The 12,922-nt window shown below is 36.4% G+C and overlaps 1 protein-coding gene across 1 annotated transcript in view; it reads left to right on the top strand.

Annotated features, from left to right (window-relative positions):
* Hcrtr2 (hypocretin receptor 2) overlaps window positions 1-1,943 on the top strand; it is a 101,024-nt gene extending 99,081 nt beyond the window's left edge. Inside the window, exon 8 of the mRNA XM_032910850.1 lies at window positions 241-1,943. Within this exon, the coding sequence (XP_032766741.1) occupies window positions 241-295 (55 nt within the window). The 3' untranslated portion in view covers window positions 296-1,943. The remainder of the gene's footprint in view (window positions 1-240) is intronic.
* The last annotated feature ends 10,979 nt before the right edge of the window (window positions 1,944-12,922 follow it).

Raw genomic sequence — 12,922 nt, 5'->3', positions numbered from 1 at the left:
TAGTGATTCTCAGTGCAGTGTGGTCCCTGCAACCAGCAACATCTGCGATTTGCAAATATTAATATTAAACATGTACCCCAAGCTTACTGAACCTGAATCCTTTGGGTACCCAGGAATGTAGGCGCTTACAAATCCTATGGGTGATTACGAAGCACTTTAGCATTGAGAACCACTACTCTAAATGGTGTCTCCTGGCCTCAAGTTATTAGCCCATGTGAAATAAAGTTTTTTACTGCACAGGTATCTACAACAGGGAGTGCCATCTTCACTCCTGTCCACCTGGCTGGAGGTCTGAGGGAAGAGACCCGAGCATCCTTATGGAATCTCACCCATGTCTTCTCAAAGAGATAATGGTTTACAAAACAATTGCCACTGTGTTCTTAGTGTGACGTTAAAGAAGATGGACTTTAAGGCACTTATGCGCTTTATGCGTGACCCGGATGACTTGAGGTTTTATTTATTGAAGTTTCTGTTTTGTGGAAGCCATTCATGTTCAAGAATAATTATTGCCTGGAAGAAAACTGATAAGTAAAACGCATACATAAATGATGAACTGGGGATGGAACCATGAACCCTGTGTGTACTTCTCAGCATTAGGGCCCATGAATCTGGAGAGATTTGGATTAATGTGGTGACCTTCATAGTACGAATGATTAGAAAATAAAACAGGAGGCCCCAAAACATATCAATGTTGTTGGGGTGCTTAACTACTTCATTCTGTGCTAATGACACAAATTAGAAGACGTCATAGGAAGGTTTTGCTTTGGAACTGAGCTATACTGAACATTGGACATTGACCGACCTTTATTTCCTTTGTATTTCAAGCCTTCAATGTGAGATGTCAACGTCATTAGTTTTGTCACTAATAAGATGGTGTAATAATTTTACCAAATATATTTGAGATGAATGATTTATGGATTTTTATAATGTCATGAAAACCGTAATATTTTGAGTTCATTCCTTTGGGGTTAAATATTAACCCAAGTTTATGAGAGGGGAAAAAAAAACATGATTTCTAAATTTTCCACAATGTGGAATAATTAAGCTGTTATAAACTATTGATAAGTTCAGTGTAAAAATGTTAGGCACAGTACTACCCCGGTTCACCCCAGTGTACATTAATTCAGGAAGAATAATTAACTATGTTTGTAAGTGACAATCTGAATGTGTCTAGAGTTGTTACTAATCATAATTGAAATGAGGGCTATTAGCACTTTGATACGTTGTAACAATATCAGGCTTGCATTAGCTGTGAATTGTAACAGGAATTAACTGCATTTCAAGAAACATGGCTAGTCCTTACAATTAGAAACCTTTCAGTGGGACTTAACTTTCAACAGCTCTCACTCTTCTACTTCATGTCATAGGCAAAAGCGTAAATTCCATTAGATTATTTTCAAATAGTTTCCACATTGCTTGAGGCAAACTAATGGGAATTTTAGGATCATTATATAAGTAGGAGAGTATTCATTTAACATCCTCTCCATCATTTTATGCACAGAAGAAAACAACATAAACATGAAAATCACTGTTAGTTCTCGAAGTTCAAAGGGAATGCTTTTCTACACTCTTCTGCTATTGAAAAGGGGGACAGAAGACTCCCCCAACTTGCCACGTATTTCTATTCTTTTAAATTTTCTTTATAGACTTTGGAGTTAGAAAAATCTGGGTTTTTCATGAAATATGTTTTTATTATTGTACCCATGTATGTATGTATCAGCATGCCAGTTGTTCAATAGTTATTTACTTAAAATAATATCTTTATGCTTGATTGTACTGTGTCTTCATGAAGATCTTTTTCATATAAAAATGTGATTATATGTCTCCCAATGTGAAGGTTAAATTATGTAATTTTTAGGTAAAATAATCGCACCCACGTTGTCTTGTTGTACCATGTGAAAAATTATGTTGTCGTTCAATACATAAATTGGATATTTGCTCATAATTATTGTCAAATCTTTGCAGTTAAGGATTGAATTAACCCTGGTGCAGTACTTGATGACCAAAATATTTTTCCAATAAGTTTATATAACCAGGGATAATTATGATATAAAAGATTTTTAATATTATTTCTAAGAGGAGGTACTACAATAAAGGTTAATATTAAACACACAAATATTTCATAGAAGTTATATAAAACCACACATTTATAGAAGTAAAAAAATCAAAGCTTTTGTCTGAGTCAGAATTTTCCTCTGCTTGTGACTTAGAATAATAACCCCGTTAGTTTTCAAATGATTATTATAGTCTGCAAACGCATGAGTTAGCTTTCTCTAAAATATTAAACTTTTAAACTATACTGTTAATCGACTCTTTTTTTTTACCCAGCTTTTTCTCAAGGACTTCAGAATCTAGTAAAAATGATTTAAATTCTTGTTTAGAACATTTTATTTTATTTACAAGCATCTGATTGATAAGGAGTTATAATCAAAGATTATTTGGCTTCCCTAGAGGAAAAAAGCCATTTTGCAATGAAGTTCAAAGAGGAGGTTCTCAGTGATGAGAATGTTGAGGGAGCAAAACACGGTCACATGTTAGACACCTACCTTCCATTCCAGCCAATGCACATGCACCGGGAGTGTAACCGAGGAGAACTTGTGAGGCAGCCTCTGGTTCTGTCCTCTTCGTCTGATTCTGCTTGTTCACCTGTTCCACTTTTCTCCAAGTTAACATTTGTCCTGCTCTCCAAAGCCCCAGGACCACACACCAGCCTCGTACTATCCAACTCTTATTAGGTTCTCCTTGTCTCCTGAAGAGAGCAAGTTACATATTCCAGAGCAAATGAATCTAGGCTCAAGAAGAAAGAGAAAGGAAGAGGAAGAAACACCTTGCAGTTTATTCCCAAGAAATAAACTTGGAACTGCTAGTATGTCCATGATAGGACCAATAGACCTCTGTACACATGTCCAGGAAAGACACAGCAGTGTCTTCTGTTCATTCTATTTTTAGATATTCGAGGAATCTTCATACAAATTTCTACACCAGTGGCACCAGTTTACATTCATATCAGAAGATAGAGTTACTGTTTTCCTATATCCTTACTAAGATTTGTTGTTTGTTTCCTTGGTGATGAAAATTCTTAGTGGGTAAGATAAGATATCAAAGTAGTTTTCATCTGCATTTCCCTCATGGCCAATGATACAAACACCTTTTCAAAGGTTTATTGGTTATTTGTGTTTCTTCTTTTGAGAACCAGAGGATCTGTTTTGTTAGTGTTCAATTATTGCTGATAAATGTATGTGAGTGTCTGTGTGTACATATATATGTATATGATGACATCGTATTTATGTACATATATATGTTAATCCCATCAAATGTATAATTAAGACAATTTTCTCCCATTCTATCTCTTATTTTGGTGGTTGTTTCCTTTGCTGTCAGAAGATTTGAATTCCGTGTAGTCCTATTTATCTGTTTTAAGAAGTCTTTGTTCATGCTTATAGCATGAAATGTTTGCCCTTTTTTGCTCTAGAAATTTGAGAGTTTGAGGACTTGGCTAAGCTGTTTCACCTATTATGAAATGTTTTTCAGAATTTGATATATGGAAATAATTTCCATATAAATATCCACTGTGACAGCAGCATTTATTGAAGAAGTTGTCTTTTTTCAGTATCCTTTTGACACCTTTGCCAAAAACCAATTAGTCAAAGTTGTACTGAATTATGTGTGTGTCCTCTGTTCTTCATTGGTCTGAAGGTCTGTTTTTGTGCGAGCAACTGGTTTTCACCATCACTACAGTATAATTTGAGATAAATATATATATGTATATATATGTGTGTGTATATATACATAATATGTGTGTGTGTGAGTTCCAACATTGTTTTGTATTTTTGAAGCATTTCATCTATATAAACTTGAGGATATTTTTATAATTCTATGAAGAATGTCAGTGGAGATTACATTGAATCTGTTGATTATTTCTGTATTATGGAAAATTTCATGATAGTCTACCTATCTGTGAACATCATCAAAGGTGCTTCAGGCATATAGTGTTCTATTCAAGTACTTTATTCAGCTCTGTAATAAGTTCATTTTAGTCATCTTTCATTGCTAGGTCTTGTAGTTGAACTTTGACTACTTTGTGGGCTCCTTTTTCTTTCAACTTCTCCAACTCCCCAATCCCAACACTAGCTTAAAAAAAAGAAAAAAGGATATACAGGAGAGAAAGAGAAAGACATCCCAGAATAAAATCAGGAGTCAGAAAGGGGAAAATAATGTCATCATACTACTTCCTGCTGATTAGGGGCATCAAGTTCTTTGGGGCAAGTTTGATCTTCACCATCAGGATATCTGATTTCTTCATCTCATCTCTTTGTACACAACTCTTTGACAAGCTGCAACCAACAGCAATCAACAGCAACCTTCAAACAAACAACCACAACCCACTCTCTCAGGGCTCTAGCATTTATACACCCTCTGAAGATTCCCCAGAATTCCAAATGTCACACATGCACAGCTGTCAGAATCACACCTCTGTTAGAGCCCTAGGCAAATCACAGTCAGTTGCTATGGGTAATCTGAGGCAGACCATCTTCCATGTCTGGAATTAAAAAGAAAAGAGATTCTTAGAGTATTTGTTTTTAAAGAAACTAAAATTCTCACTACAAGGTTTATTCCTGGATGCCTTGCTTGTATATTTGTTTATTTACTCATATATTGATTTAATTTATTTCTGTACATAAGTTCTAGGGACCACATATATGCCATTGTCCTTGATAATCAGATACAATTTTGGTTGTCTGATTTGGAAAGTTTGCTTGTCTGTTGTTATTATTGATTTTTAGTATTTATTTATTTATTAATTTAGTATTTATTTATTATTAATTTTTATCAATCCTCTTGCTGAAAAATGCATTATTGATTTGTAGAAAAGTTACTGATTATTATTTAATGATTTCTTATTCTACTTAGATGAAAGCGGTTATCAAATATTAGAGATGTGGTAGCATCTTTTAAGGAAATGATCATGTCATTTGCCAGGGTCATTTAAATTGTCCTTTCCTCTTTACATCCCTTTTTATTTATGCCTTTTATTATGTAGATAAGATTTGGGTCACCTTATGAAATAAGAGTGGAGAGTGTGTAGAAAGAATACTCAGTATTCCTCATTTAGTGTAATATTGGCTGTGGGTCCCTCATAAGTAATATGTAATCTTTACATTTATATTTCCATATACATATCCATTGTCACAGCAGCATTTGTTGAAGAAGTTTTTTCTCAGTGTACTTTTGACACCTGCAGTGCATTTTAACAATACTTAATTTCTTTAGAACTTTTATCATAAAGGCATGTTACGTTTCATCAAAGGTCTTCCTGTATTCATCGAGATGGCTATGTGATTTCTGCACTTTATTCTAATTATATGCTGTACTACATTGTCCCATTGACATATGTTGAACAAACCTTGCATCTCTGGGATGAACCCAACATGTTGGTGAAGTGCAATCATAACGTGTACTTGATTTCAGTTTCCAGGTATTTTATTCTGAAGCTCTTCATCTGTGTTTATCAGGGACGTTGGATTATAGGTTTTGTTTTTTTGTTGTGCCCTTATCAATCTTTGGTTTGATAACAACACTGACTTTGAACAGTTAGTTTAAGAGGGTTCCTTCTCTTTCTATTTTGTGAAATGGTTATTTTGTACATATTCCTTCATTTTAATTTATTTGTTTGTGAAATTCATTTGTGAGCACTGAATTTCCACCATTTCCTTCCTTTCCAGTCTTTAAATTCATGACCTCTTCTTCAATTATTATTGTCACATTTGTGTGTGTGTAAATTTATAACTAAAACATGCTGAGTTCACTCAGTGTTGCTCACACATATATGTGTTTGGGCCGACCATTTGGGATTACATCAGGTGACCCATCCCTTGTAAAGGTTAACTCCTGTGGGACAGGTTTAAGAAGCATTACTTTTCTTCTTTTCTGAAGGTAAACAGTGACTTCACCAGGTCTTGCCACTCCCTTTATGTTGTGACATTTGATTATCTGTCCAGTGGGAATGCCCTGCCTGTTGTGAACCTATCTGAGCTGTTAACATCTTCTTGATTTAATTTCAGGAGGGCAGACGTGTTTAGAGATTTATCCATTTCTTACTGATTTTCGTTTTTTTTAGAGAGATATAAGTAAGTTTGAAGGATATTTCTTCTCTAATGAATCTTGGCATTTTACTAGGGCCTGTTAGAGCGATTCTCTTCATTTCTAATCTTTTCTATTTTGGTCCCTTCTCTTATCTTGTAATTAGTATGCCTAGGGGTTTATCAAATTCATTTATCTCTTCAGATAATTAACTCCTGGGCAAATTCTGTGCATTATTCATTTGATTTCCATTTCATTAAAACTTCCCCCCAATCTTTAATAGTTCTTGCTCTCTGTTGTATTTGCAGTAAGCTGGTTTCTGTTTTTTGGGACCTTGTGGCACATCATTAGAATATCTCTTTCATGTCTTTCTGACTTTTTAATGGCAGTACTTACAGTTGGCAACTTTCCTCTTAGAACTGCATAAGCCATATCCCAGACACCTGAGAAAGTTATACCGCTATTTTCTATGTGTTTAGGGTTTTTAGAATGTCCTCCCTGGCCCTTCAAATATGGCCCACAGTTCTTTCTAAAGTATATTGCTTGATTTCCAGTCACTTGTATTGCTTCTGTGTATATTCACTATTTTTCTCACTGCTGTGTTGATACAAAGCAACATAAAAGAAAATGTTATATTTTAACTTATGGTTGAAGAAGATCCAGCCATTGATGGCTGGGATGAATTACTACGGTGTTATCGGCAGGCCCCGAGCAGAGAGGGGAAAGTTGGTGCTCAGGTTCCTTTGTCTTTTTCAAAAGTTTTTAATTGTTTTGTGTGCATACATGTAAATATATACCATATGTGTGGTTTTCTATGGGAGAGGGGCACTAGATCTCCTGGAGCTTGCGTTAAATGTAATTACGAGCCACCTGATATGGAGGTACAACTCAGGTATCTGGGAGAATAAGAAGCACTCCCCACCCAAGTGGTTAAGAGCACTAATCAGTTCTCTTTTAATTTTTCTTTTTCTCGGCTATTTTATGTATTGGCACTTTAAATGTTATACCCTTTCCCTGTCTCATATATCACCAGGCTCTCCCCCTGCATCTATTAGGATGTTCCCACTCCCACTCACCCACTCCATCCTCAACGCCCTGGTATTGCTCTACAGTGGGGATAAGAGCGTTCACAAGGCCAAGGGCTTTTCTTCCTAATGATGCTGAACAATGCAATCCTCTGCTACATATGTGGCTAGAGTCATGGGTCCCTCCATGTATACTCGTTGGTTGGTGGTTTAGTCCCTGGGAGCTCTGGGGACCTGGTTGGTTGATATTGTTGATCTTCCTATGGGGTTGCAAACCCTTTCAGCTCCTTCAGTCTATTCTTTAACTCATCCACTGGGGTCGCCTTGTTCAGTCCAAAGGTTAGCTGCAACCATCCTCATCTGTATCAGGAGAGCTCTGACAAAGTCTCTCAGGAGACACCCATATCTGGCTCCTGTCAGCAAGCCCTTCTTAGCATCAGCAATAGTGACTGGGTTTGGTGGCTGCATATGGGATGGGACTCCAGGTGGAGCAGTCTCTGGATGATATTTTCTTCAGTCCCTGTTTCACCCTTAGTCCCTGTATTTCCTCCTGTAAGTATTTTGTTCTCCCTTCTAAAAAGTAATGAAGCATCCTCATTTTGGTCTTCCTTCTTCTTGAGCTTCATATGATCTGTGACTTTTTTCTTAGGTGTTCCAAGAGTTTGAACTAATATCCACTTATCAGTAAGTGCATGCCATGTGTGTTCTTTTGTGATTGGGTTACCTCACTCAAGATGATATTTTCTAGTTCCCTCCATTTGCCTAAGAATTTCATGAAGTCATTGCTTTTAATAGCTGAGTAGTATTCCATTGTGTAGATGTACCACATTTTCTGCATCCATTTCTCTGTTGAAAGAGATCTTGGGTTCTTTCCAGCTTCAAGCTATTATAAATAAGGCTGCTATGAACATAGTGGAGCACGTGTCCTTTTTATATGTTAGAGCATCTTTTGGGTATATGCACAGGAGTGGTATGGCTGGGACCTCAGGTAGTACTATGTCCAATTTTCAGAGGAACTGATTTCCAGAGTAGTTGTACCAGCCTGAAATCCCACTAACAATGGAGAAGTGTTCCTCTTTCTCCAGATCTTCACCAGCATCTACTGTCACTTGATTTCTTGATCTTAGCCATTCTGACTGGTGTGAGGTGGAATCTCAGGGTTGTTGGCAGGGTGTTGGAAGTTTGATGGGGATTGCATTTGTATCTGGAGATCACTTTGGCAAGATGGCCATCTTTACTATATTAATCCTGAAAATCCATGAGCATAGGAAATCTTTCCATCTTCTGAGATCTTCTTCAATTTCTTTCTTCAGAGACTTGAAGTTCTTGTCATACAGATCTTTCATTTGCTTGGTTAGAGTTACACCAAGATATTTTACATTATTTGTGGCTGTTGTGAAGAATATCATTTCCCTAATTTCTTTCTCAGCCTGTTTATCCTTTAAGTAGAGGAAGACTACTGATTTGTTTGAGTTAATTTTATATCCATCCACTTTACTGAAGTTATGTATCAGGCTTAGTAGTTCTCTGCTGGAACTTTTGGGTCACTTAAGTATACTATCATATCATCTGCAAATAGTGATATTTTGACTTCTTCCTTTCCAATTTGTATCCTTTGACCTCCTTTTGTTTTCTAATTGCTCTGGCTAGCACTTCAAGTACTATGTTGAATTGGTAGGGAGAGAGTGGGCAGCCTTGTCTAGTCCCTGATTTTAGTGGGATTGCTTCAAGTTTCTCTCGATTTAATTTAATATTGGGCTACTAATTTGCTGTATATTGCTTTTACTATGTTTAGGTATGGGCCTTGAAATCCTGATCTTTGCAAGACTTTTATCATGAAGGGGTGTTGAATTTTGTCAAATGCTTTCTCAGCATCTAATGTGATGATCATGTGTATTTTTTCTTTGAGTTTTATACATAATGGATTACATTGATGGTTTTCCGTATATTGAACCATCCCTGCATGCCTGGGATGAAGCCTACTTGATCATGGTGGATGATTGTTTTGATGTGCTCTTGGATTCGGTTTGCCAGAATTTTATTGAGTATTTTTGCATTGATATTCATAAGGGAAATTGGTCTGAAGTTCTCTTTCTTTGTAGGGTCTTTGTATGGTTTAGGTATAAGTGTAATTGTGGCTTCAAAGATCAAATGGGTTAGTGTTCCCTCTGTTTCTATTTTGTGGAATAATTTTAAGAGCATTAGCTCTTCTTTGAAGGGCTGATGGAATTCTGCACTAAACCTATCTGGTCCTAGGCTTTTTTTGGTTGGGAGACCTTTAATGACTGCTTCTATTTCTTTAGGGGTATGGGACACTTTAGATGGTTTATCTGATCCTGATTTAACTTTGGTACCTGGTATCTGTCTAGAAAAGTGTCCATTTCCTCCAGATTTTCCAGTTTTGTTGAATATAGGCTTTTATAGTAGGATCTTTTTGATATTTTTTAATTTCCTCAATTTCTGTAGTTATATCTCCCTTTTCATTTCTGATTTTGTTAATTTGGATACTGTCTCTCTACCCTCTGGTTAGTCTGGCTAAGAGTTTATATATCTTGTTGATTTTCTCAAAGAAACAGCTCCTGGTTTTGTTGATTTTTTTTATAGTTCCCTTTGTTTCTACTTGGTTGATTTCAGCTGTGAGTTTGATTATTTTCTGCCATCTACTCCTCTTGGGTGAATTTGCTTCTTTTTGTTCTAGAGCTTTCAGGTGTGCTGTCAAGCTGTTAGTGTATGCTCTCTCCAATTTCTTTTTTCAGGCAGTCAGAGCTATGAGTTTTTCTTTTAGCACTGCTTTCATTGTATCCCATAATTTTGGGTATGTTGTGCCTTCATTTTTTCATTAAATTCTAAAAAAGCCTTTAATTTCTTTCTTTATTTCTTCCTTGACCAAGTCATCCTTGAGTAGAGCATTGTTCAGCTTCCATGTGTATGTGGGCTTTCTTTTGTTTTTGTTGTTATTGAAAACTACCCTTAGTCTATGGTGATATGAATGAATGCATGGAATGGTTTCTATCTTCTTTATCCATTGAGGCCTGTTTTGTGACCAATTATATGGTCAATTTTGGAGAAGGTAACATGAGGTGCTGAGAAGAAGGTATATACATACATACATATATATATATATATATATATATATATATATATATGATGAAATGTTCTATAGATGTCTGTTAAATGCTTTTGGTTCATAACTTCTGTTAGTTTCTCTGTGTCTCTGTTTAGTTTATGTTTCCATGATCTGTCCATTTATGACATGGTATGTTCAAGTCACCTACTATTATTATGTGCGGTGCAATGTATGCTTTGAGCTTTAGTAAAGTTTCTTTTATGAATGTGGGTGCCTTTGCATTTGGAGCATGGATGTTCAGAATTGAGAGTTCTTCTTGGAAGATTTTTCCTTCGAAGATTATGAAGTGTACTTCCTTATCCTTTTTGATCACTTTTGGTTGGAAGTTGCTTTAATTTGATACTAGAATGGCTATTCCAGCTTGTTGTTTCAGACCATTTGCTTTGAAAAAAATTTTCCCAGCCTTTTACTCTGAGGTAGTGTCTGTCTTTGTCATTGAGGTGCATTTCTTCTATGCAGCAAAAAAGCTGCATCCTGTTTACTTATCCAGTCGGTTAGTCTATGTCTTTTTATTAGTGAATCGAGTCCATTGATTTTAAGAGTATTAAGGAATAGTGATTATTGCTCTCTGCTGTTTTTGATGTTAGAAGTAGAATTATGTCTGTGTGACTATCTTATTTTGGGTTTCTTGCGAGAAGATTACCTTCTAGGGTGTAGTTTCTCTCCTTGTGTCAGAGTTTTCCATTTATTATCCTTTGTAGTGCTGGATTTGTGGAAAGATATTGTGTAAATTTGGTTTCGTCATGGAATATTTTGGTTTCTCCATCTATGTTAATTGAGAATTTTGCTGGATACAGTATCCTGGGCTGGCATTTGTGTTCTCTTAGGGTCTGTATGACTTCAGTCCAGGATCTTCTGGACTTCATAGTTTCTGGCGAAAAGTCTGGTGTGATTCTGGTAGGTCTGCCTTTATATGTTACTTGACCTTTTTCCCTTACTGCTTTTAATATTCTTTCTTTATTTTGTGCTTTTGGTGTTTTGTCTATTATGTGACAGGAGGAATTTCCTTTCTGGTCTACTCTGCTTGGAGTTCTGTAGGCTTCTCGAATGTTCATGGGCATCTTTTTCTTTAGGTTAGGGAAGTTTTCTTCTAAGTACTCTTAACCATGGTACTGTTGTTCCAGCCCATTCTTTTGTCTTTTCGGTTAAGCTCAGGTCCTGTGCCGACAGAATGATGTTGTGCACACTGGAGTGGCTCTCTCCCACTCTCATTTAACCTAATAGAAACACTGTCACAGACAGCACATAAGGGGAGCTGATAAATCTCAAGTGGACAGGGTTAACTTGCACACTGCAGGTTCTCTAATGTTGATTTCTACTTTCATTCCTCTAAAGTACTTTTTCATTCTTTTGTACTTGTAAACACTGTCCTAGAAGCCTAAAATACAATTAGTTTTCAGGAGGGTTCTATGGGCCATTATGAATAATGTACATTCCCTACATGTTGGATAGAATATGCTATAAGTATCTAATAAGTCCAGCTGAGTTACGTTATAAATTTTCTTTTTTTAGTTTTTGAGTTTAGAAGACTTATCTAATAATAAATATGAAGTCTAGTGAATGTCTCTGGCCATTACTGTAATTATTATAGCAAGATTTAGCTGATGTCTCAGCCAGACCTTTTAATGTTTGTCTTATGAAAAAAATTAGGACCCCTGAGATTCAATGCATAAAGATTTGCATTTGTTTACTTTTAAATATGTAATGGTCTTAATATTTCCTTGATGATTTTGTTTGATATCTTTTTATCAAATATTTTAATAGTCAGACCAGCTTTTTCTTGGCTTCTGTTGGCTGAGTAGATATTTTTCTCTTCCTCTCCTCTCCCTCTCAATTTGTATCTATCCATGCCTCAAGGGGACAACAATTCCTTTAGTCACTTAGAGCATTTGCTATTGGATGCCTAGGAAGGATGCATTTCTAGCCCATTCATTGTTTGGTTTCTTAATGTTCTGGAAATTTTGACATACTCTGACCATCACATGACCTAAATTATGCAGTTCTGTTCCTCTCTAATAACATGGCCATATTCTAGCCTTAAATCTAAATTCATAGAAGTTCTTCCTGCTATAAATTTTCAATATAAAATGTCAAAATTAAACTTCCCAACACTATCAGATGGTGTCACCTGGGGCTTTATTAGCAATGGACTTCCAGATAGCCTTTTAGAAGCTAACCATAGTGTTCTGGCTGGTTCTGTGTGTCAACTTGACACAAGCTGGAGTTATCCCTCCAGCCTCCCTGAGAGAATGCCTTCATGAGATCCAGCTGTAAGGCATTTTCTCAATTAGTGATCGGTGCCATCCCTGGGCTGATAGTCTTGGGTTCTATAAGAAAGCAAGCTGAGCAAGCCAGAGAAAGCAAGTCAGTAAGTAACATCCCTCCATGGCGCCTACATCAGCTCCTGCTTCCTGACCTGCTTGAGTTCCAGTTCTGACTTCCCTTGGTGATAAACAGCAATGTGGAAAGTGTAAGCTGAACAAACACCTTCCTCTCCAATTTCCTTCTTGGTCACGATGTTTGTGCAGGAATAGAAATCCTGACTAAGACACATAGATACAAAAAACTCAGAGAACTTATTTCTGCCCTTTGTCATCTCAAGACCTATCACAGAAAATGGTCTCTTTGGAAGGTTTTCCATGGTTGTGCAATATTTTTATTGCTCTTCAGTATTTTGAATTCATCCTTG

Source organism: Rattus rattus, chromosome 8, assembly GCF_011064425.1.
Source record: "Rattus rattus isolate New Zealand chromosome 8, Rrattus_CSIRO_v1, whole genome shotgun sequence".
NCBI classification, from domain to species: Eukaryota; Metazoa; Chordata; class Mammalia; order Rodentia; family Muridae; genus Rattus; species Rattus rattus.
This window is presented reverse-complemented; position numbering and strand designations above follow the sequence as displayed.